Source organism: Strigops habroptila, chromosome 1, assembly GCF_004027225.2.
Source record: "Strigops habroptila isolate Jane chromosome 1, bStrHab1.2.pri, whole genome shotgun sequence".
NCBI classification, from domain to species: domain Eukaryota; kingdom Metazoa; phylum Chordata; class Aves; order Psittaciformes; family Psittacidae; genus Strigops; species Strigops habroptila.
Genome location: NC_044277.2, coordinates 146636774 through 146663426, shown reverse-complemented (window position 1 = coordinate 146663426; position 26653 = coordinate 146636774). Strand labels below are relative to the sequence as shown.

Here is a 26653-nt window from a genome sequence, read left to right as displayed (position 1 = left end):
CGGAGATACATTTCTTGGCTCTAGGTGGATGTTTGCCTGCATATCCTTGCATTGCACAGTTCAGTTCCTAAAAAAAGAACCAGTGTGCTCTAATGAAGACAATTTTTAAACCCTGTTACATGAGCAAAAAGAAGCAGAGGGAGTTGACAGGTTTTGATTGTTATACTTGTTAAGTATCGTTATATTGTAGCAAAGTGGCAGGGGAGAGCTGTAGTTATAACTAGTACTTGTTTATTAAAACATTTATCATCAACAAATTACTGCTCCTGTCCTTACCACCTGGTTTAAATCATGAACTCATGTTTCTTACAAGCAGCACATTCTCATTTTAAAATGATCTGTGACAAAGGCTTGGTGTATTTTCCTCCCTCCGAAAGTGCAGATGTTCATATTTAAACAAGTTACCATGTGAGCTACACCTACAGAGCATATTATGTACATGCTTGGAAGAGGGGGGACAGGAAAGGTTGTTCCCAACTCTGCAGAGCCAGTGTTAGTGCAAGTTACATATGCCTACCAGTTTCCTCCTGCTCTTACACTCCATGCGTTTCCCTGGCCTGTTCCTTTCATCTTCAGGCCTCACTGGTCTTAACAGCCTGGTTTTACTGCTGCTGTCAATCGCTGTCCCCATCAGCCCAGTGGCACCTCTGGACACCTGTGGAGAGGAAGCAAGAACAATCAGTACAGCCTCTTGGCCCACTGTCTGCTCAGCAGAGAATACAACAGAGAAAATATAATGAAAGTGCCATCTTGTGCCCTTTCCATAATTGACATGGTTTTTGGGAAAGAAATTTGAGGCCACTGTGTGGAATATATGGCTACCCTGATCTCTGCACTGGTATTGATCTAGGCCTTCACTCTCAGAAATTTTCCATGGATCGTATGTATGATTCTAAATAATCATTTGAACCTACTAACTGTGATTACTCATTTTAATATGCTGTATGCTTAGTCTCGTAATACTGCGTCCTTTGAATACCTCACACTTTAACCCTAATATCTTGATGAAGTTTGCCGCATTGTCTGCTAAATCCCTCTGCACTATTTGTGATAGGAAAAGCCATTAAATAAAACAAATACCAATGGTATGAAAGCTAACATAAGCCAGCTGGGAAGTTCTTAAGGAGCGCTGCTGTAGGTGTTTATCATACTTCAGTTACAGATAAGGAACGTATCTCACTGGAGATTTGGTTTCAACATGTTTCTGATGACAGTTAACATTGGAACAGGCTGTAGGCCTACAAGATGACTTAACCTCCACTGAAAGATAGATTCAGAGTTAATTAGTTGAACTGTATATGCTTTGCATCTTGAGCATCAGCCTAGGCCCCAGTCACTCTAAACCTTGTATGGACTTCAGTGGGCTGTGTGTTAAAAATACACTGTGCAGGTTACTTCGTCACTGCCACATCCAGTAATTCCTGCTTATGTTTATATACTCTTGTGTCACAGTGCTGGATTTAAAGTGAAAAAAAAAAAAAAGGTTTTTTTTACTACTTAAGGTACACTTATTTTGACCTAGCATTAATATCTGTAGTCCTGTCATTTCAGGACTATCTAGGCCAAAGAGTTCCAGATGACTGACTTCCCTTTATTTTTGCATTATAAATTCTCAATTTATGTGATCATTATGGAAAACACTGACATGCTTTCTTGCAAACACTAGGCCTACAGAACGTTTCTGTATTTCATATACTTCATATTCCTCTACTTTTCCCTGTAGGGGCATATACATCCTGCACAGCTATCCAGTATTTGCATTGTGTTCACAACCATTATAGATGTTCAGACACAGACTGCAACACATTATCCTGAATTGGTCTTATCCATCGTGTTAATTTTTAAACATAATTCCAAATACCGGTTCTATGCTGCAGTATTCCCACTGAGATGCTAGATATACAGGTGCAAAACCATTCCAGATATGAGAAAGAAAATCCAGAAATCTCCCACCATTGTTACGTGGTACTCGGCCTATTAAAAATTGGTATGACAGAGGCCAGGTAGTGTGTTGCATTGTTTATAAATGAACCATCACTCATGCTGTTATCATGGGTTCTTGGTTTTTAACTCAGAGGCCCAATCTTTCATTTTGGATTTGAAAACTCACAAGGGAGGAAAGGTTTGAAGTTGAATCGAGGCCTGCAATCTGCCTGTCAGGAGATTACCTCCTGTATTCACATTAAGGAACTGCAGATTCTTTTGACTTAGAAGTTTAATGGCTCAGGATGTTTAATTTGCTGTCGGCACGACTAACAGTGAATATGCTCATGCCATATGGCTGCAGTTGAAAAAGAAGAGCATCAGAATTCAAACTGTTATCCAGATTAAATTCTTTTCACTTCTTATCTCAGTTAACTTCCAGATTCTCTATCAAAATGCAAGCATCATTGTGCTTTCTCAATGTTAGACCTAAACAGCTTTATCATAACCAACCTCATTAATTCAGCACGAGCAACTTCCCCCCAGGCATGACATTTCTATGGAAACCTGGAGGAAGTTCCTTCTTCTGGCTTAGAAGTGCTTTTTATTTGAATGAACTGGAGATTCCTATGGCATAGTAACAGTAAGAACTGTAAGAAATGTAACAGTACAAAGACCTAAACTGCATGAAGGGTGACCGAGCTTGATCCAAAGTGTAAGCCTAACATTAGTATGTGAAGCTGAAATGGTTTTCCTGTTGCCATGTCTTAAAAGAATGAAAGTACTGAGGACTTTGTGTGTTTCCTGGTTTTCTATAGTGCTAAGAAAATCATAAGTCCTTAGCAAGTAACAATAATTCCTAGCCTTCTGTAATAAATCAATATTTAATTACCAGCTTGACATGTCACAGTAGTCTAAAAAGAAGCTGGCAAATACACAACAACAAAGTTTATCAAGCTGCCCTTATTTTCTGCATTGCTTAACCCTGTCCCAAGCAAAGTAGCATGGAAAGTTTCTATGAACAACTGGCGATGTTATCTTGCACTGAATGACTTAAAAAGCAACATACAGACAAATTATTTTGGTAAAAGTGTCTTTTGAATTTTCTGACTTCTACCTGTCTTCCTGCCAGGAAGGGATAAGGAACAATCAACATGAAATTTGATTTGCATTTAACATGCTTTGGAATCTCAGATGTGGCTTTATGTTTTTTCATCAAACTAAACAACATTAGTTACACCACCAGATTTTCAGCGAAGTTTTGTTTAAAAATCCATTTCCAGATGGTCTCTGTGATAATGAAGGCAAGTCATGCATGAAACCACAGATCTGCTGTGGTAAATATGTTTATTTACTTAGTGTTTATTTATTTACTGTAGACTTCTAGGACAATTGTCAAAGCTGTTGCTGTTTTATAACGTATTTTGGTTTTGAAGTTGCTTTGCGCCAGTGATGAACAAGTGAAACAGGCAGTTAAATTTAGGAAGAAGTAAACAGGTAGGGTTTTGAGTGTGTAACATCCTCTGTAAGCATCAGTTTATGCCACAAAGTCATGTTTGGGTTTTCAGTAGTTCAGAAGATAAATGTATGTTAACATTGTCTATAGTAAAGGGATATTTTAGAGAATTCTAAAAACCAGTCTTCAATAGAATGAATTTAATACCCAAATTACTTGATGTACTGATTTTTAGCAACTTTCATGTGGTAGTTATATTAAAAAGTAACCTCATCTTAGGACATAATTTAAGTTTCGGGTTGTTTTTTTTCCCTTGTCACTAGAACACCAAATGAGAGTTCGGTAGTATGCTCTTTTTTGAAAGTTCCGTCATTTCACAAACAGAGGTGTTTCTTGCCATGCTGGCATTTCCAGAATGACAGCAGAGCAAATAGCTGTAGTAACTCTTCTGTAAGGTGTGTATGCACTCTGTAAGGCCTTAAAAAGAAACAGGTTTTGTTCTTTTTGTTGTTGTTTTCAGGGAGAAGAGGGGTTTGTCAGCAGGTCCCTCATAGCTAAATGAAATTATTGGTGCTCTGAATGAGAATAGGCTTTCTAAGATGACTTGGTCCCAACAGTCCCTCCCCAGTCTCCAGGCCACCAGTGTGGGTACAGTTGTCAGCAGCAGCACGTATTCCTGCCACAGTCAAGAAGTTGTGCTCAGCCATGTTTCACTGACAATGTCACAAGGCCTTTAACAATAGTGAACTGAATGATTTATTACAATTCAGCTTATGAGTTGTGTAGTTCAATGATTTATCTTCATAAAACGCTTGTGACAGCCTACACTATGCATCAGAATGCAGTTAACCCAAGGAAAGGATGATGCAAAGATAATACGTTTCCATGATTTATTGACTCTGGGTCCTGTAATTACTAATTACGCATATGACAGACCACCTAATGCATGAAATGCAACAGAAAATCTGCAATGAAAAATTATTATAGCAATACAGTCAAAGTTGCTATAAAAAAAGAATTTTTACAGTGAGGACTGAGATAAAATTTTCTGACCCTAAAAAACCTGTATTTGCATTAATAATTTTTAATAAAAGCTGCAGAAAGGGGAGGGGAAAAAAGCTACCAGGTTTTAACCTGTTTTCCATTGTGCTCTCACTTGTGATGTAAAAAACAATGAAATTATTAAAAGGTTAGTGAACAACGACGACAAAAATATTTGGAACAGACATCTCAGTTACTGACAGTTCCTGAAGTGGCACTTTATTCTTAAGTATCAGATGATCACTACTGACAAACATTTAAACTATACTCTGAATATCTTAATCTTTGCCAGAGTTAACAAAATTTCTGATTTTTTTTTCCTGCTATACTTTATTTCTTTCCTTCCCTACTGGAAAAAAGAAAAAATAAAAAGGTATTTGTGAAGTAAAAAGCAATAATCAAGTAGTTATTACAACTGTGTAGTTTGTAAACAGCTTAAAAGCCATTTGACATTGGTATTGGTACTCCACTTTAAAATAACCTGTTGAACTGTTAGAATCTACCATTATTCCCCCTAACAAAATACCTGAAGGCAATAAAACCAAAACCAAACTTCCCATCTATGAAGAACCTTATCTTAAATGCCATACGTTATGCTTTACGCATATGTATAGGAAGCCGCCTTCAAAATAGCTGTTATGTGTACTTTTTTTGTAGCATAAGAGGCTATGTTAGTATGTTGCTTTGGGTTTTAGCAATGATTATGTTGAGGTGAGCATTAGAAATCAGTGATTAAAGGATAATACTTTCAGTCAGTTGCAATGGCCACAAAGGGACAAAAGGCACTTGACAGGTAAGAACAAGGCAATTTTATATACAAGATAGAGAATGCAGTATTTATAATCTTCCTTGCGATGCCTGTTTTAAAATGTTTTATTCCCATCATGCACTTTTTCATAAAGTGAGGTTTTAAGGGGATTGTACTGTGAACAGAATTTACAAGGGATTATAAAAATATAGTTTTTCCACTCATCCATAGGGGGAGGCAAATACTGACCAAAGGTCAAAGTTACAAACCAAAAGAATGGACAGTTCAGTTAAACAAATTCACTTTGAGCTCAGGAGGTATTAATTTAATGCAGGTTGATTCCCTCACTGTCAGAACAGATTCAGTAATTATGAGTGGGTACAGTATATATGAATTGAGCTGGGAACAAATTCTTTTATAATGAAACCTAGTAGCAGTTGTAACTGGGAAAAAGCTACTGCCTCTCCGTTACAGTGATTCTGATCATCACAGGCTGGTAGGTGTGAAAGATACTGCAGCTCATCTAAGCCAGCTCCTTGAAAAACCACAGTTTTTCCACATGTTAGCCTAAATCCTCAGCTGGTGTGGATGCCCATAGGCTCAGGACTTCAACAGAGGCGTTTTACTTAGAACACTGCTGCAGTGACCTCTCCAGTGGCTTTAACCCCAGCTGAACTCCTGTAGCTTAAAGGCAAAGACATGCATGTATGGATCTTTAGAAAATATTTTATTTTTGAGGCACATGGTTTTAAAGTGTTATTGATAATATCACAACTTCAGATCCCTTAATTTGTGCGTTACTAACTAGCAGAAACAGCTATGGTGCACGTGTGAGGACCACAACAGTGATCTCTTTCTGTTTGTCCCATGCCAGCTCTCACAGTGTCCTACCAGTTATATTGACAGGACTGTTCTATTCCTGGCTCTCCTGTTACAGGTGGTGGATTCAGTCTGGAGTTCAAAGGCAGTGATTCTAGCACCCAGCGCTGAAGCAGCACTTAGCTCTGTTAACACCACTGCTGTGCTGAACAATCCACCGCAGTGTGGCTGTATTTGAAAGAACAGCCTTTCCTCTTTCATCAGGTGTGGGCTGGAGTCATTCCTCATTTTCTAGGTATCTGGGGAACTTTACTGAAATTCAGGGTTCATCTAACGCTCTGGTAAGGAGCAGCAAAATAAGGCAATGTATATTTGAAGAATAGTTTGATATCTTTTCAAAGGTGTTAGGTTTAGTCACTAAACTACACTATTCCTCTTTGACAACCCATAGTGAAAGGTGCAGATGAGAGGAACTACTGTCATATTGAACTGACTGGGAAACAGGGGCTGGAGTAATTTTCAGGTTTCTTTACTTCTTAGAACTTCTTTTATGATGAAAGGCTGCTTTCATTAGATACCTCCTCCTAAATGAATGCATGAAATACGCTTTTAAAACCTAGGACCAGAGTTCATGGATGGAATCAGAGTACATGCTTTCTTGACTCTGAGGTATTGCGTTGTCAAAGAGCAGTCTGTGAAAGGCACTATCCAATAAAATGCAAAGCAGTCCTGCAATCTTAATTATGTTTTTAAGGTTTTCTTAGAAAACCACTGCTTAAGGTCCAAGTACTTTTATTGTGGTTTCCTTTGAGACAGACTATATCTTATGTATACCTGCCACTGTGTCCTTAACAAAGAAAATACAATGTATCAAAAAATATTTTTAGTTAACAAAGTGGATCATTTGTACTGATCATTATATTAAGACTTTACTCTGGTTCACTAACGAACTTTATTTTTTTTTCTGTTGGATTTCTGGTTTTGAAAAACATACATCTACTTACCACTAATGAAAAATTAATCCGTACCAGCAAAAACATGCAAAGACGGGGGCAAATACATTCTTCTTGGGGCAGGGAGATGCCACTCGAACATCTCACTTGCAGGAGGTCTAATACCCCACAGAGTGCCATGGCAGTGCGGTGTTTTACCAGTTTTTCCTTAAGGTTTCTGATAGAAGAGAACAAGCTGTTTTCTTTTCAGATCAAGATCCCAGTGTCCTCAGCAAATGCTTTCAACATTTTAGATCTGCAGTAGTGAGCAGTGTAGCATGGTAAGAGTGGATCTGCAGAGAACAGTTTATGCTGAGCCGTGAAAATCGATGGCAATGTCATTTGCACACTTGAGACTGGAGATTGTTCGTTTGGATGTAGTTTCATCTGAGGCAAATACAGTCCTCAGGCATTGAGACTGATAGCAACTAAAAGTAAAAACTAAATGTAGTTTACATGTAAACCTCTACCTCCAGCTTTATTGGTGTCTGGTTCACGCACAAAACTGTCTTCTACTGTGGGGAGTTCACTGCTTTTGCGTGTCGCTGCAGAACTGGTCTAAAGCAAGGTTAAGTCCAGCCTCAAGGTGTCACTAATGAGGATCTTAACCACAGTCATCAGACATAGCACTGTTTGGTTCTGGAAGTGGAATATTGCAGGTATAAAGAGTAAATGATTTAATACAGTTTGAGTTCAATGAAAAATAGATCAAGAAGAAACACCCACTGACTGGCCAGCAGTATTTGCTAGATTATGTCCACATTTAGTGCTTTTTTTCTGGTGGGGAGTGGTGGGTTTGGTTTTGTTCATGCCTCTATGACAGAAGCAGGGGTTCTTGTAAGGCAGCCGACTCCTTGTAAAAAGTGCTATATTGTGTTTGGAAGAAGAAATGCAATGTTTCTATTTATTATGTGAGGCATATGTACAATGAAGATAAAATGATAAAAAGGATTTTTGTATAATAGGATTAAGACATGAAAAGGGTTGCTATGTAAATTTCCTTTCAGCAACTCTTGTGCCTAGAGCTTTGTCTATCTTCTACGCAGGAACATAATGAAAGCGTTACAGGTGCTGATTTAAAAGTATACTGCCAAATGAACAACATAAAGCTATTTTAGTGTACCACAAGTACGGTGATAAAGCTTCAATCACTTCTTTGCCCATCATATGCTTCAAGCTCTCAATCATGCATTGACGACTGCTAGAGAATGTGCATTGAAAGAACTGTTTGGATGTCTGAAACATATTTAGGTCCCAAATTGGCCAAGTACTTAAAGATGTGCATAGCTTTTATACCCTTGAGTGATCTACTAAAGCATGTTTTTAAGTATTCTTCTTGATTCGGACCCATGGCTAGGAAGTTTGTCTCAGGCATTTCAATATCAGAACAAAGTTACATTTGACTTTTCCTGTAGGTTGGAAAATGTCAATATACCTTTAGTCCCATGGAGGTTTTTTTTTCTTTTTGTACCTGCTTTTTCTTACCAACATAACCCTCCACACCAAGTTCTGTTTTTTTGTCATTAAATATTCTGTTTAAGACAAAGTGAAAGTGTTCACTTGGGCATCTGTGAGAAAATCTAGGGAAATACAAATTGGTCTATGCTCCTTCTCACTGAATATGTCAGTGTTATGAAATTAAAAGTTAGGTTTGCTTTCATCCCCCATCTGGAATACCTAGTTATTTTATTTCTATATATTATATATCCAGTATGAATGTGCAAAGAATAGACACTATCTCTGTCATGGTTTTGTAGCTACCTGAACTTGGTAAGTCCAAAGATAAAGACTACGTAAAGTAGGTTACCTGTTCTATTTTCAAAATTTAGGCATCTAAATAATAAATAGACAGTAAATAGTACAAATAATTGCTGTCGTACAAGAAGGCTTTAAATTCAGAAAGCCCCCCCCAAAGCTAATGAAATATATCTAATATGAATAAATGTGACAGAATAGTAGTCATAAAACAAGTACCTTCATGTTTCATAAGATGAAAAGTAATATATCAAAATACTAAGATGCTGAGTATATAAAAATAATCATAATTCGGTCCAGAATGGTATCTGGCAGGTGACTGTAAAAACTATAAAATGAAGTTACAGTTTTATGACTATAATGCTGTTTCTAAGGTGTTTTATTTCTTACCATTTAGGAGACAAAAAGAAGAAATATAAACCCTTTTCTAGGAAAAATCTGAAAGTTTCTTATATGAAAAGTATATATAGGATAAAGAGTAGTTAAATTACCAGTTTCAGTAATGATGATTGCGATTATATGAAACCTAAGAATAGATCAGATTCTGCATTAGCATGTTCGTGGTTTTAAGGAAAGAAAGAAAGTTGATTGTGTTCTCTGTACTCTTTACTCATGTAAATAGCTGTTTTAAGGTCTAAAAGGTGATGATACACTATCTGGACATGGGACAGTGCTGTATAGTAATAAGTGTTGTCAGGTTAAAAATTGGGTAAAGCTAGATGCCGATCTGGAAAGATTTTTGAGGAAGTTAGGAACAGTTGTACTAAATAACTGATGTGCAGCCATGGTTTATTTCTTAGTAAAGATTAATCCTGGAGCCATTCATGGAGATGATTACCACTGAGCATGTACAAAACCCAGTGCAATTCCAGGGCACCAGGTTGCATTATTAGAGGCAACATTTTCTGACTTGATATGGACTGCAATAGAGGAAGAGGGTAATGGAAAAGGGTGTACTTGCTCAGTAACAACGGCATCCTTTCTGCATGCTGAACACATAAAGAGATGCCAATTTCCAGGTGTACATATTTTCATATTTAAGGCACAATAATAATACAGGTTTTTTCCTGAGTATAAAGACTGTGAGAAGACAAGCAGCGAGAGGAGAGGAAAAAGCCTGTGCTTGAAAAGCTAAAATTGTTTCAGCAGTTGCATGAAACGAGGCTCTTAAGCGTAGAATTTGCAAAACATTATTTTTTCTGTCATTCAAGCGCGGTCTTTCATCTGGTTTTAATACTTTTCAGTAACAAACAAAAAAAAGGGGGAACAAAAAAATCATTACGAGTTTGACCATTATTTGCCAGGTTTATGGTCTATTTCGTTGAAATCACCAGTAGTCAAGCCTCTTACAAGAATAGGTTTGAACATTCTAAAGAGTCTGCAGGATTGTCGCTGTATGTATTTGCTCTATTTTCAGTTTACTGCACAACATTATTAACTATGGAAAGAGGAAAATGACCTAGTTTTGGGGGGTTTATTTTTTCCCTGTGTGTTTGGGTTTTTTTCTGAATACATCCTGTATATACAAGGCTAGAGATGTACTTAAAGCTAAATGTTCATCTCTTTCTTCTGGCATTAGCTTGCAGAGAAAACTCAGTATAAATAAAGTATCACCAATGGGCAAAATTTTGGCATGTTTCCAACTCCTGAGCTAAAATTTGAGGACAAAATTTTTCCTAACTGTTCTGGTTTGGTTGGAGAACAGGGTTTTCCATCGTTAAAATCCCTTCAAGGACTGCATTTGCTACAGTCTTAGCTTACTGTTCATCTGGATAGCTGAAAAATTAGTAAAACTGAAAATGAAAAGGACTTTTCTGAATCATAAATCCTAAAACAGATTATAAAGATAGCTTATTGCATAAACTATGTAAAATATTAGCATAGGAAGAGCTGTGATTTTGTTTTTCCAGTTTAAAAATACAATTAGCTAAACACAGAAAAGCACAGCTCGTGTAATTACATCCTGGTGATTACTTTTTTTCTTTTTCCAGTTGACTATTAATGGCATATATTGCTGTATATTTGAACACAGCTGAATGTTTCACACAAAATACTGTTGGCTTGTTTTCTCATAACCAGAAATACTGGTGCAGAATTATACAGAATTAGCAAGGGATAAGGCAAGAATAGCAACTACACCACCATCCTCTGATGAAATATGGGGCTGGCAGTGAAAGCGGTGAGAAGCCAACCTTCTCCCTCTCTGCCTTCACCCTCAGACACGGTGGGTCTTGCCATCGGCACAGAAACTTTGACTGGATTTGTGGTTTCCTGGATTACAGGGAATCCACACAGTCATTGCTGAATACGCAGGAAAGCCTCCTTGCTTCCAGCACCTTTGAGGCTTGTTCATATGACTGCTCCCTGTTCTGCTCTGGAGTCTCCCCATCCTGAATATTGAGGGTTTCATCTCCTAATAAGAATTTACAAGAAATTACAATATAAAATGTTTACTACAACAGTAGGAACTAATGACCTGTTTGCAGCCGCATAGCCTTAGATGGCTTCAGTGCTTCATGGAGTGTAGATAGTATAATATCCCTGGTTTATTCTTGAACTGAGTTACAGTCATAAATCAGAATTATGGTGAGGGTCTGTTCTGATGTAGCAGATGTTACGCTGTTGACTTCAGAAGAATTTTGTCTATGTGCATCAGCAGACTGTATAATCTAGCACTGATTAGTAGCCCTGCATGGGTCAATACCTGTATAGGAAGATTTGATCGTACAAGGTTAACTGTAGAAGAATTTGAGAGCTTTGCTACTACAGTTTTCTTGAAGGCATAACTCGACCAGCTGTTACCTTTCTAAGTTCCCCATTATGTATTAAACTCTTGTAGTCTTTTCGTATTCGTTAATCTAGTCCTTCTTCTGTGTCTATAATAAGCAAAACATCTGTTTCTTCTTGCTCAATCAAAGTGCCTACCTCAAGAGTCCTACTTTTAAAATAATGTCATTTAAACACAAATCCTAGATAGAGAGAATGCATTTCATTAACATATTTAATTTGCATATGAAACCAGCTTTTTCAGAACTCTGTGGGGAATCTGTGGTGGCAGCAGTATGTGGCTGGGTTGGGTTTTGGGTTTTTTTTTCCTCAACTTGTATACCAGAAAGTTACAGTAAGAAAAAAAGAATGCAAATAAATATATGTATCAGCTCACATGAGAGAGCTCAAACTGCAATGAGAAATCATTGTTGTGCATTGGGGAGGTTGTCCATTCTAAACTTTCCAGCTGAAAATTCTTTTACTAGAGCCTTATTCTACCCTTAATATCGAGTCTTGGTTTATAGAGGATCTCAGTTAAGCTTGTCTTTTTTTTAAGTCCAAGTAGAAATATACATGAGGCATGTAATAAAATACTACAATAAAAATAGCTCATGCAGCTGTACAAACTTAGCCCCTATGGGAGAACATACTATGTATTCCAATTTAAGTCTCTGGAACAGAGCATTAACGTGTTAAGAAAGGAGGGTTGACAGTACTGCCTCTAAAACACTTGTAAATATAAAGCAGATAAAACCAGTAGCAGAGACAAAAGGTACACTTAGTTACACCACTGAGGAGCACAATTCTGTAAGGACAATAGTGAGTGCTTGCTGAGTGCTAGTGAGCAATCCCCATGAGCATTCATAGGTAAACTCCACGGAAAAATGTAGCAGTAAAAAGTTTTCCAGCAAATGTAAAATTAAACTTGAATTTTTGTGGCAACTTTGAGCCAGAACAGTTGTGAATGTTGCTGTCATACTGCAAGGCTCCGTGAGGACAGTTAATACATGTAGCGAAGAAGGAGACAGCCTTGACTAGTGATCATTTTGTAATCAATACAGTGAAGAGTTCATACAGCAGAAACAGTGTGATCTTTCCAGGAACTGACAGGAACAATGCCAGTTTATAGGCATTGTATTTTTAATACGGGCAAAGTACCAGTGCTTCTCCAGTGATGCTTCTAGCAAGCAGCTTACAGAGAGCAGCATGGCCCCTTAGTATATTTTGCTAAATGCTGTGCACACAGAAGGAAGGCATGGCATTAGTTTCTGCTGCCGCTCTCCTCGTGTTCCTATTCCTATGTGGTCTGCTCAGCAGATCCACCTTCCCTCCACCTGCTTCTTGCCTTGAGTCACAACAACGTTCAGTTTTACAGTGTTGTGCCAGTGACCTTGGGGTGTTCTTACTGCACACTGGAAAAGCATACCAAAGATACTAGTTAGAAGTACCTGTGCACTTCTTAGAGTAGCATATTGTGCACCATTTTCATTTGGTAATTCAGCAGATCGCAACACCTATTTCTGTGCTTTAAGAAGGAAGGGTTTGGGACTTGCTAAGATGTTCATAAATTCACGGTGAGGTGGACAAATCTTCTCTCCCTCCCCCAGAAAAAGCGTGCAGGTACTCTAACTCAGAAATTGGGTGTGACAGAAATGATGGCTTTCTTCTGTTTCTCAGTATTTTCGGTGTTTAGACTACTTGTTCTACTTATTGACAATTAAAATAGATTTAGGTAGTGAGAAAAAAAAACAATCATTAAAACCTTTCCTCTCCCAAGCTCAGCTTCAATTCCTCACTACCAATGCTCCTACCTCCTATTCCCGACCAGCCCTCAGGAGATGCAGGACTATGGCCGCGACACAGCGGCTCCTCTCTGCGGCTCCCGCCCATTCCCGCTGCTTCAGCGCGGGCTCGGCGCAGGCCGCAGCTCCCTCCGGAGCTCTCCACTCGCTCCCTCCGGCGGGGACCCTCCGGGGAAGCGCTGCGGGGGGCGGCGGGAGCCCCTCCTGCCGCTCTGCCCTCGGGGCCGGCCGGGCCGTTCCTCACCCTTGTCCCCTCAGCGCTCCCCGCCGGGCAGCGCCCGCCCTTCCTCAGCCGAGGGCGCTGGGCACGAGGCGCCCGCCCGCGGCTGAGGGGCTGCGCTGGGCCCGCCGGGGGGCCGCTGGGGCCGGCGGGAACCGGCTGGGGCCGGACCAGAGTCGGCTCCCTCTGACAGACCCCGGCACAAAGCCCGGTGCAGGTCCCTCCTTCAGCCGAACTAATGACGCTCACCGCTTAATTCGTTATTATTTCTGCTTCTCCAGAGGCTGAGGAGAACACGAGTTGTGCCTCAGCCACGCAGCTCCCTTCCCACCACACCTGTGTGAGGTTTTGTTCCAGCTCCTGCCCACAGGCGGGTCTGGGAGCCTTGGAAAGCCTGCAGAGGAGGCTGAACAAACCTGTGGTGTTTCAAGGCAGTAGGGCAGATTTTCTGTAAATAAGGGTTACTATATGAAACACTGTCAGCAGCCCACAGGTGCTTATAGCCAGGTGAACAGAGGAAGTTCCAGCACTGTGAGAGGTGAGATCTTTTCCTGTGACTTCCTAAACCAGATGCATCTTTTCTTTAAAATTAATTTTCTGCCTATTTTTATTTCCATTCTGTCAAGTTTAGGTATCAGATTTTAAGGAAAGAATCACAGGGAAAACATCCCGTACAAAATGGGTCTAGTGTGAGGCATCCCTGCCCATGGCAGGAGGTTGAAACTAGATGATCTTGAGGTCCTTTCCAACCCAAACCATTCTATGATTCTGTGAAAATACTGAAAATGGAAAAATTTCCATTTGCATTAAAGGGCGATGATGTTCGTTGTTTTGGGTTTATTTACTTCATCTGGTGAGTTAATGTCTCAGGCGCTTTCCCTGCATATCTTAACATTTAGCAATGAAGTCTGTATAAAAGACACCACAAATAACACAGAGCTGTGGAGCATCCTCCCTCTCTGGCAGCAGCACTGCAGAGGACATAAGGGCAAAAGAGGAGAAATAATGCTGGAACCAGCTGGAAAATTTCTATTTAAGTGTGTTCTGGTAAACTTAAGTTGCAGTAACACACGCTACAACAATTTTGGTTTGGAACTCTGTAAAAAGGTCTATCCTCTTTTCCGAGTTTATTATCAGGAGGATTTAATTTTATCTGGATTGTGATTGTGTGGTTTTCTGTTTCTTCTTTGTCAAATGTAATGAAAATGAAGAAAAGAGCTTGCAAATAAAAAGCCTTTCTTGTCTTTAGTATATGAGGCCTTTCATCTATTTTTACACTAGATGGAACAAGCTTTGGTAGAAACATTTCTTACTGATATATTTTTCAAGAGGCTTTTATTCATGCTAATGAATATTCCAAGGTACTCTGTACTAGGTTCAGGACATGATCTTGTATCCTAAACACATGGAAGCAGTGGGAAAAAATAATAATTAAATGTTTAGGTTTATCTGTTTGCCATGACTATTATTCCTTGTTCATAGAAGATAATATCCTTTCCAGTATTTTGAAAGCTTATCTTCTGTTATACTTCTGCTGATATTTTGCATCACAATTTTAGGAACAGCTCATTGCATTGTGTTGTGGTTTATTTTGGCAAATGACATTTTAGCACCTTTGTCTAGTGGAGAAAACGTTGCTTGTAAGAGGTGCTAGAATTAGGGGTGTGCTTTTACTAGAGAGTTTGCTATTTACTTGCTGACCCAACATAACTGCCTGCACGGTAATGGTGAGAACAAACTTAGTACTCGCAGCTCTTCAATGCCAGTTTAACATGCAGGACAAACTGGCTTCCTGCCAGCTGCTGGAGACAATGTAAGGAGTATATAATTCTGTGGGGGTTTTTTTATCTATAAAGATCTGAATGAATGAACAGATCCATCTGCTTCACTGCCGTCAGTATTGGGAGGGTGGTGCTCCCTTAAGATTGCAGGTTTTGGCAGACAGTTGCTGTTTTTTCAGTGCCTCTGTGATAATGTCTTCATCTTCTGTCACTAGCCCCACATCCCAATGACAGGATTTGCTGTGAATGTGAACCTCTCCCCTTCCTAATTTTTCTTTCCCTTTTCTTGGAAATATATAGCTTTTCATAAAGGCAGCAATCACAAGCATAATGTGCCCCTTTGGCTTGTAACTCATTATAGTTAAATGAATTAATTGATATATTTTCCTTCTGAACTTGATCATAGAAACAATTAAGAGATAGTCTTTATTAGTAAAATGTAGAACATGGCCTTTTGATGGGAAAGGTGAGTGATAACATCTGTAGTTAGATACAGTTACACCTGATAGTATGGACACTTCAGTAATTCCAAGACTTGTATTTATGTTATAATGTTATTTTTTGTGTAATAATGACTTTAACAGCAATGCTTTTTTATGGCACTAAAGTTATTTCCTTTCTGCAGTAGCCTTCATTAAACCTTTTATAATGAACATGGGACAGAGACATAATAAATACTGAAATAACTAAAGCGTTCCAATGATTTTTGTTTTCTTAGGCTCTGGTCTCAATGATGGGCAGTGGCATGAAGTCCGATTCCTAGCTAAGGAAAATTTTGCTGTCCTCACCATTGATGGCGATGAAGCTTCAGCTGTTCGAACAAACAGCCCTCTACAAGTTAAGACTGGAGAGAAATACTTCTTTGGAGGTAAAAAAAATCAACAAATATCTGCTTAAAATGCTGTTGTCTTCTAATCTGCATAATAGGTGAAATGCAGCTCAGGATGTAATTCATTCATATATGTCTTAATGCAAATGGTAACTTATTCTTCTTGCTCTTCTATGTTAGGCCATCAAAACTCTTGGATTTTTTTAAACATATATTTAAATTTCTATATTAAAAAGCCTATTTAGCATGTCAAAATTATTTTTAATCTGTTATTATCCTGTAAGAGAAGATTGTTGAGGGTTTTTAAACTCAAACATGCTATTTTCATACTCATAGCCTTTTTTTTTTTAAAGAACATCCACTTCAGCAGTGATCTGCAGTCTTTGTTCAAGCACAATTCTCTGCAAGCTCAAATGCTAAGATCAAAAAAGTTGTAAGTTGCACTTTTGAAGTGTCCCACATGTGTGAGGTTGCCATGAAAGCTTCAGGCAGAGACCATAAATTTTAAAAGCAGAATTTATCAGTGTTTCAAACTGATCTTTTTTTTCCCCCAAAAAACTTGACAGGTGCATGTCTGATCAAAATAAAATATAAATGGGATACTATAAATACTCGTAACATTACCCAATTGATAGAAAAGTTGGTGGCATATAAAGTACCCTAAGTAGAAAGGGAAAAAAATCCTTACAAGGTTATTCTCATTTCATTATTACCAAATTAAAGTTGATCTGTCACAAGAGCTAAATTTCCTGTTGCTGCAAGATGTGTCTTTTCCTATATCCTTAATTCGGCTAATAACCTGAATAGGATTGTTTTATCGTATTGCCTCAAATAAGAGTTCTAGCATAGCCATGATAAAGCCTGAAAATTATTTTGTTGTCAAAACATAGTACCTTCAGTTTGTCAGAACAATCTGAAACATTCTCATTAAATGAAGTTATTAAGCACACATAGGAGAAACTGAAAAGAAATGCCATATGCAATACATCCAGTGTTAAATTCTGTTAATTTTGATGGGTAAAATCCCCAGAGTATTATTGTATTTCTGGAGAGAGATTGATTGATTTCTGCTGAAATGTCTTCTACCTCTGACTCTGCTTGTGATTGTCTTGTTTCTCCAGAGAGTTTTTATGCCCTTTTAGTCAAAATCTGGGTTGATTTTTTGTCTTTTCAGTAGGATTCCGAAATCTGCTTTACTTGTAATTTTTGAGCTGTACTTTATAATTCTTTATCCTTCCATTAAAAAAAGTGTGTATGTGGATATTGTTCTAGTGGGATATGAAAGTCAATCATGAAGTTCCTGAGGTGTCATTCCAACATCTGTTCACCCAAATACATGGCCCTATTGTATAAGCTATGGGGTTTTTTTGTTTTTCCTTATTATCTTTTTGTAATCTTAAAGGTCTTCTAGGGGTGTATCAGAAATATTAGTGTCCTAACCTTCAAGTCCAGTTTTATTTCAAAATAAGAAGTCTGCACTTGCAGCACTGTACTTTTGCATTTTAAATGTCTTAAGCTGTTAATCTGAAGAAGCTTTATTTCTGACTTTGACCTGAGGAACCCATTTATTTTAGTATGCTCCCACATGAATATTGCTGTATCTACGTTTGTTATTTTGCTATATGTATCTGTTAATTACAGATTAGTTGCGACTTCAAGCCAGTCTTTTGGGTCCGTATTAGAAACCTAATCTTTATATTCGTGATCTGCATCTTATGAGGCAAAGGAGTTTTTTGTTGTATTCCCTTTACACGTTCCTTATTTTTCTTTGTAAGCACTCAAAGTTATAGCAGTTAGTAAGTAAGAATGCAAGAAGAGGATGTAGAAGTGAAAATAGTGGTGAACTTTAAACATTTGCACCACTTGTTAATTGTCAAAGAAGTTTTCATTAGTTTCTTCAGAAATGAGAAGATGGGAAAATGTTCAATACTTTTAGTCTACAAATATGCATAATTGGTTAGGAAAGAGACAGCTGCCTCTTGAATTCAGAAGGTAGTATGGTTGTTTTGCACACTTCTAAGTGGCTAGCAGAATTATCATTCTTGGGTGATGATACGTTTTCAATGTGAAAAGGAATCCAGTAGATTTCTTTGCTAGAGATCTGAATACAAGAGTTACAGGTGTATTGACTGTTAATCCTTTGCATTATTAAAATCCAAGCCTATATACCACAGGTGCAGAAGTTAAATTATCAGTTTTAAATACATGTTATGGTATTCATCCCTTCTCAGTACTATATTTCTTGATTTTAAAAGTACTGAGAAAGCTCAGTCCATTGAATTTGTGTTCCGAGAGCTTGTACAGCATTTCTAGAAGGCTCTGAAAACTCTTCTGGTTTAGATTTTCCTATTTCATCCTTGAAAGAGATACCACGTGTATGCAGATGTTTTGCTTTCCAAACTATCTCTTTCCCTGATTTCAAAATAAGTGTATGTCTTTAAATTCTGGTCTGCTGGTGTCATTATAGTAAATATATACTGTAGGCAGTGGTGGTGTCTCTGTTGAAGAAAAGATGTAAAGGTTGCCTTTCAGCAGTGCAGTATAATACTTTCTCAAAAATATACTGGAGATTTTCAAGAGGAGAGTAATTACAATAAAATGGGTACTGCCTCAAAGGAGCAAGGCAGACACAAGATAGACCCTTTTCTGTAAAAATAACTACAGCTTTTACTGTAAGAGAAGTACCACATAACTGAGTGTGAATTTCTGAGACGGTGTCTGGTTTTGAGAGAAATGATCATTTTTCTATATTGTTGTCATAACTTTGTCCCACTGGCAGTATCCAATAATATTAGGTTTATAATAAAATAGACAATCTGTCAATATTGAGAATGGATTGAGTGGGCAAGGAGAACATTACTATGCCAGATGTAATGATAAAGCATTCCAGACAAATCACAAATACTAAGCTTTTATGCAGGTAGGTTTGCAGTGATGCCTGAAAAAGTCCTTAATTGTGCTCACAGCATTTTGTTTAGAACTCTATTATGTCTCAGTCCAGTATAACTGCAGAAATAACAGGGGGAATGCAGGGACATGGGATGGTTGTGCATTTATTCCTGGCATTAGAAATGTTGGCAGAGGCAGGAAGAAGCCTGGGGGTCAGACTGGTCCTTTCCTTTGTACATGCGAGTGTGTACAGTAGGCAGTTGAACACTGTGGAGACACTAAAGGCATTAACAAAGAAATAGCTCGTTTGGACACTGAGTGATGTACTGGGCCTGGCTTGTCAACCTCCTTGTCTGGTAGCAACCTCCAGCTACCGTTTTGAGAAAGCTGGCCTGTTAGAGAAGCCAGACCTGATAGACATTCTCTGTTTCCCTCAAAATGAGTTCCTATTGAATGGAAATGCTTGTCATTGACCACCAAACTCAGATTTTTATGTGTACAGCAATATTTGGGTAAAGGAGATGTGGAAATCAGAATCTTCTGTGACTTCTGCTCTCAGAACTAATGTTCTAGATTTGAAAAATTGTAAGAGTAAGTTGCAAGAATATTCTTTTTTATTTCTCAGAGAATAAATCATGTTCAGTAGTGTTGTAGTCTTTGGGGTTTTTTAGTTAGGTTTGGTTTTTCATTTGCTTGTTTTGGGTTTTTTAACTCTCTTTGCGCCTCTCCTGTGCTGTCTCTCACTACTAAGATCCTCCCAGGGGACAGACAGCAGCGATGTTTTATTCAAGCATAAGAGTTAGGGGAAGCTCTGTTAAGATGAGGCATTTCTGTAGATTCTGTGAGTGTGCTGGTGGTGTATGTGGGAGGGCGGCTGCTAATTGCCTGTTACCCTTCAGTATAACTATTCTTCTCTCCCCACTAGTTTTATTTTCCTTCTCTTTCTTGTCTTGAATTTGTTTCTTTTTGGAAAAGGAAGTTTACTTCTTTCTACTAAGCTCTAGAGAATGATGTTTCTTGTTTCCAATTATCTGCATAAAACAAAAAAGCTTCTGCAGAGAAAGTGAATCACAGAGTGAAAATGAGTCCATTAACCTCATTTGCACTGTTGGAGATAAAGGGCTTTTGTGAGGCATCTTAAGCTTGCACCAAACCACCTAATAGTTGCCTAGTGCCCAGAGGAAATATTTGATTGGAGACATAATTTTCACTTGTGTCTGTTTTACTGCATTCTTTTTTTTAATCGTACCTACTTTCTGTCTCCTTTTCACTGGCTTAAGGATGGGAGAGTTTTTAGTATGAGTGGTAAATCTTCATTGAGAACAAAGGTATGCAGCATGCATCTCAGTCCACTGTGTGCTGCTTTTTCTGACAAGCAAAGATGAATGGACTATGCAGTAAGTTTCCTTTGGGACACCAGTCTATGGCATATAGAAAGTCCTTCCATTCCGTATGCCTGTACAAAACACGCTGTATCTGGAGTCTTGTTCCTGGAGTAGAATTCATTTGTTTCTCAAAGTTGTGTTAGTCTAAAATCCCATAGAATTAGAAGTGGTAGAAGGAGGAGGGAAGTCAAGTGAAAGGGAAAAAAATACCTTCCTCTGTTTCACATATGCTGGGTTCTCCTGAATGTGGATCTTCCCTTCTTAAAACCTGCCATCTATAACCAAATCCCTTGGGTGGCGTGCCTACATTTTGAATCAAGTTATCCATTGTTGTCCTTGGGTGATTAACAGCTGTTACAGTCATGGTCAGACTTCCAAGGTGGTGTCGCTAGGATTTCAAAAGCACTCAGATTATCATAATTGTAACTATTATCAAATGGAAAGGGGGCGTGGGATTTTTTTTGTAGCTCAACTTCAAATGTGTTCAGCAGAACCAAAGTAGAGTTATTAAATGTTATATGACAAATGAACAGGACCCAACCAATGGCAGTTCAGGTTATCTGTTACTGATAAAGGAAACTGAAGTCCCTGCTGACATCATTCTCTCTCAAGCCTGCATCTGACATAAAGAAGAATGATGTTGGGTTGTATTTGCTTTTATGCAGGTTGGTCAGATTCTTAGTACGTCAGCGTTTCAGTTTTGGTGGCCACTTGTTTCTCTTGCATGTATGACCATGAGACAGGGAAGTCGAATTTGCGTTTCTTGTGGAAAGGGTGCTTGGGAATCTTTATCCTCATGGTCATAGCTCTACTGTAAACTTGAATACAAATCCATGAGGAGAACACAAAGCAAATTCAAAGTAACTCAGAGTCTAATGCAATTTTGTCTATCTTTAGCATTTATCTTCAGGAATTCTCTCAGGTCAGTCCTACAAAATAATGATAAACACAAGAAAAAGAAATTAAAGAATTGGTGCAGGCAGAAAGCTGATACTTTGTGCAAGCAAATAAAAGATCAAATGCACGATAATGTGAGTTTAGGAATGGGTATATGGGAGCATGAGTCTTGCTGGAATAACTTCAGCTATGAGCAAATGCCTTTTAGAGATGAGAAATGTCTGCTCACTGAAAAATGGATGAAGTTCTGAGATGTGCTCTCTTTGTTATACAACATAAATCTCTCACTAAGCTGAAGATGTTAGCACAGAGCATATATCTGTAAGTTTCAAAAAAAATAAACTGAATCTCTTTTCCTTTATTTTCTTGCAAGCACTAAAGCTAATTTCTGTGTGCAGCAGATAAGAGAACATCAGATTGTTCAGTACATTTTCTTTTCTCTTACTGGTACTTAAACCCAAGAAATAACAAAGAATGAGGAAGACGTGTCGTAGAGAGTAAATCTGAATGGACATGGGAAGGAGTAAACTGACCTCATGGAACTCTTTTGTCTCTAATTCTGTGTGTATATTATTTCCTTTTTCACTAAATATGATAGTCGTTGTCTGAGTCTCAGTCAGAAACGAATTGTATCAAGTCTCCAAATATTACAGAAAATTCAATCGAAAATAGAGGAAATTCCCTGTGTGGTATAGCTCTTGACTAGGGAGGGAAAGGACTTATAAAAATTAGTAACATTTCCAAAAGAAAAACTTTTGGATAAAGAAATACCTGGTGAAGACCCAGAAGAGAGCTATTACAGACAAGCTCAAAAGTGACTATACCTATATCCTATGCTGATGCTTTAGTAGGTCAAACTACAAGGTCTTTGGCACCAGTAGCTGAACAAACTACCTACAGGAGGGGAAGGGCAGGTTTTTCATCAAGCAGTGAATGTTGGGAGGAATATTAACCAGTAGTAATCACTAGACAGTACTAATTGGCGCTTTATGGTTTTAGAACACTGCAAATAGCGTAGTCGATCGATGGCATTAAGAATAACAAATAGGTCTCTCTGAGTGTGTTGAATTGTGTTGTGAAAAACGAAGACATATGCTTTCCTAGTGTGTGAAAATAATCATACTCATAAGTAGTAGAGAATACTAATTAATATATATGAATAGCACTTCTGCCAGCTTAACCTGCTTTTCAAGGGTATCCTGGCTCTGCTTCTAGGTTTATGAATGTGGTTATTATCCACAGCCACAATTCAACACGCCTACGGGGGAGGAGAGAGAGGAAAGGTAAATTTTCGGTGCCATCAATAGGTTATATTGCTTTCAGAGGCTTTTCTTGTTTTGGGGAGTGACTTACTGTGCTTCTCAGAGGATTTGCCATAGGTATTAAAGTATCTGTGACTGTCTTCTTTAAAATACTAGAACCTACCTCAGCCTTCCCTTTTCCTCCCACCCCCTCTAAATGTGAGACAAACTTTCAATTGCACTTCAATGTTTTAAGTATGTAAATGAGCAAGTATTAATATTGTAAACAAGCAGATGCCTACCTGCCTTTGATTCTGATGGGAGTCACACAACTGACTGGTCTGTTTCAGAAAATCTACCTATGTAAGTGTAAACGTGAGTAGCTTTGGAAATCTGATCTAAGAAGTCATAAATGCATAACAGGAGGGAGAAAAAACAAACAAACCAACCAAACGAATCAGTTCCAGAACTCATAAAAATATGGTGTTTGTGAAATTGGGAGATAGAGCAAATATATAGTTATTCAAATGGTGCCTAACTCGTATGGTCTGAGCTGAGAATGGTTCTTGCTGCTGATTGAAATACTGGCTCATGTATGTAACCTGACTGGAACTCAAATTAAATGTATAATTACTGTCTGCTGTTTCTCCTATATAAGCAAACTGCAGGTAGCCCTTTGTGTCTGGGGCTGGCTGTCAATTAAATCCTTGCATGCCTCCAGTCTCAGGTTGTTATCACCTTCCACTGAAGATAACAAATCCCATCATATAAAAGTGGCAGTCTAGGGCTCTAACAGGAACACTTATTAGAGATGCTTTTGTAAATCATGAAGTAGATTTTAAGGGCTTATATCCTTCCAAAGAAAGAACTTTATTAAATCTCACAGTCAGTGGCTTAGAGCCAATTTATCTGCATAAATTGGCAAAACTGAACTGTGAAGCTGAAACAGAACGTTTAAAGCCTTGTTTTTATCTTAACAGCAAAGCTCTGAACTTTACCTGTATAATGCTTTGCAGTGGTAAGTAACAAGTTGGGCATGCACGAATCTCCAATGTGGCCCACTGATGGTGACTGGCTTATTGCCCAGTTTAAGGGTTTTAAATTACCTTGTCAATGTCAAAGTGTGTTTACTTTATGTTTAGTTTGGGGTGGACAAAGTTTTGGGAACCCAGTACTCAATATTTAAAATTGCTGATCTCTTTAGGAGGGAATTGATAGTTAACCAGCAAACTGCTAGACTATTTGGGGTTGTCGAGTCCTGTCAAAGACACAGTCGTTTACTGGATGGCCACAATGCCTTTTTTTTTTTACCTTTTCTTATTTTCCTAAGAGCAGTTTGTGGCTTCCTCATCCCTGGCTGTGTTCATGGACAGGTTGGATGGTACGTTGGGCAACCTGGTCCAGTGGAAGGTGTGTGTGTGCCCGTGACGGGGGGGGGGGGGGGGGTTGGAACTAGATGATCTTTAAGGTCCCTTCCAACCCAAACTATTCTGTGATTCTATGAATTTATCTGTCATTGGAAAATTAGCGTAAACACGGTAGAACTGTTACAAAATCCTGTGTTTATGAATGAAGAGAAGAAATAGGACACTTTTGAGGGATCAGGGTTATACTGTCCACTGGAGAAAAGTGAGAGTAGATCTGTTGCTATAGCAATAAAAGACACTCAGCCTCTTTGAGTTCATCACCCGTGATACAAAGTATATGCATAACTTGAGTGATCCTGAGAAGTGATTTTACAGACATTCTGCTTCTGGACTGAGACCTGCATGCTTATCTCCTTTATCTTGTCCAGCAAATCCAAGTGAGATTAGACACTGTGACTAGTAATACACAATGACTGAAAATCCTGCAGTAGACAAACTTTTATTTATCAATAAGAGCAAGGCAGATAGTGGTGTAGAACAGAAGTGTGTAGGATGGGTTTGTGTTTGTGTGGGAAGAATTTTGCTTTGGTCTATAATGACAAAAGTATTCTCTAGATGGCACGGAGGATATTTGCTTGTGAATCTTGTTCCAAGTAGATGAGGTCTTTAAAAGAAGCTAGCTTTAATGATGCTTGACAATGCTTCATTTCCTTCATGCACTTACTTAATTTTCATCATTCTTACTGACCAGGCTTCCCAACACACTCTCTGTACTTGCTTGTCGGTTTTTTAATCATCATTTATTCCCTTAATTTGATATTAAAGTTTTGATTCTGTAAGTTGGAAGCTTTCTGTTGAACATTAGAATAAAAAACAAGAGTGGGAGGGAAAGTTTGCCACCTTTTGTTGTTTGAATGTCTTAAAGATCATGGTGTGAGTAAACAGTGCTCATGCTGTTAGCGATTCACAGTTATTCTGTAGATACATGATGAAGAAGCTTGAGAGAGCACAAAGAGATGGAATGATGCATATCTTGATGCATGTTGATGAAAGGTCACCAAGGAATTATACAACTGCAATAATAAATGAATCTTAGATCTTTTTTGAGAATGGTAGAGCTCCTTTTGTCAGTTATATGTTCCTATTTCATTTTTAAACAGATTTTATTATATTTATGATCTCAACAAAAGTCAAATAGGACAGATCTTTATAAATGCAGTGAGTGATCTTTTCAGGGATCTACAAATATTAGCAACAAGATTGTAATCATATCTCATCCTAGTGCCCAGAAATGTAGAAGTATCACTGCATCATATCCACCTATCATTTGGTAAGTGGCATTCTCACTTGGGTAGATGGCCATATTTTGCTGCATAAAAAGAGTGGTTCATGTTTCTGCCTTTGAAATGTGGAATAAACCACTGGGATGGGTCTCCAAAATGACACAACCATGTGTGCATACATGTACCCATGTTAACAATGTGATCAACAGAACTAGTTTAATTTTACAAAGAAGCCTAAACCCTTTCACCTGGTAATTCAATGTTTTTAATGCTCAAACAAAGGTGCAAAGTCCATAGTTGGTGCAATCTACCTATAGAAACAATTCCTGAATGTCACACAGGCGTGTGACAGCAGAAGTTTTTTGTTGCTGTCTCTGTTCTCTGCTCGGACCCGTGATAGGCAAATACTTACATTAGAACTAGATTATGCCCTATGTGGGGTCTTTTGAGCTTCCCACTGAAGCTTTTCAGAGTTACGTTCAGGCGCTGTAGACGAGATCCGTCCCCCAGGAATTGGCTTGGTTTGCATACATACTTTGTAGAATCAATATACTGAGATCTGAAATGACTTTGTAATTTAAAATGGATAAAGCCAGATTTTCAAACCCCACATTTGATGTGGAGAGTGGAAAAGCACGCAGCCAAGGGTATGGCAGTACTTTTCCCATGTACTTTTCACCATGGCAGTTTTGCAGAAGAATTTTCATTAATTGTTGAAGAAATTTCCCATTATTTTAATTTTAATATCTTTTGATGTTAAAATATTAATCTGTTATTTTAATATCTTTTGAAAGTGTTGTGTACATTATAATACTGCTATTAGAAATGTACTTGGAGTTACTGTGAACTCCACTGCATTCTTTACATGGCTGTATTTAAGAAAGACTTTGACTAATAAATGTATTCTTAGTACATTTGTTACAGCCAGGCAACCAGCCTAATCTTTACATTTTCCTGTAACATTTGTTTCCCCAACCAAGAACGAATGTGTAAGGACTCTGCTTGGCTTTCAGTTCTAACCCAGATTTTGCTGGCCTGCAAAAAAATTCATCTTTTCCACCATCTTTTTTAAATTTTGGAGTGTGATATACAGAATATTTTTCCTTAACCATCATTTTTCATTAATCTGCTCCAAAACTAGTGTCATTTACCCAGCTCACTCCATTTTCTGCTGAGCTACTTTCAGAAAATGCAAGGGCAGGAAGAATCTGACTATTAGCAGTTCCAGAAACAGCCTTAGAGTTTACTGCTCTGCGGAATCACGGTGACTGTGGCTCGCCTTTCTAATCCTATTGATCTGCAGTTTCATTAACTTTCAGCATCTCAGAAGCTTGCAAGCTATATGTAAGATGTCCTTGCTTAGTGAAATAAATAGCAGTGTTTTGCCTGTATCATAAGCCCAAGGCAGTTTCAAAAATACTTTGTTTGTCATGAAAGTGAAAGAGGAATTTTCTTC

The 26653-nt window shown here is 38.2% G+C and overlaps 1 protein-coding gene across 1 annotated transcript in view; it reads left to right on the top strand.

The window, feature by feature from the left end:
* CNTNAP2 (contactin associated protein 2) overlaps positions 1–26653 on the top strand; it is a 1011284-nt gene that overhangs the window by 540257 nt on the left and 444374 nt on the right. Inside the window, exon 9 of the mRNA XM_030508582.1 lies at positions 16025–16174. Coding sequence (XP_030364442.1) covers positions 16025–16174 — 150 coding nt within the window. The remainder of the gene's footprint in view (positions 1–16024; positions 16175–26653) is intronic.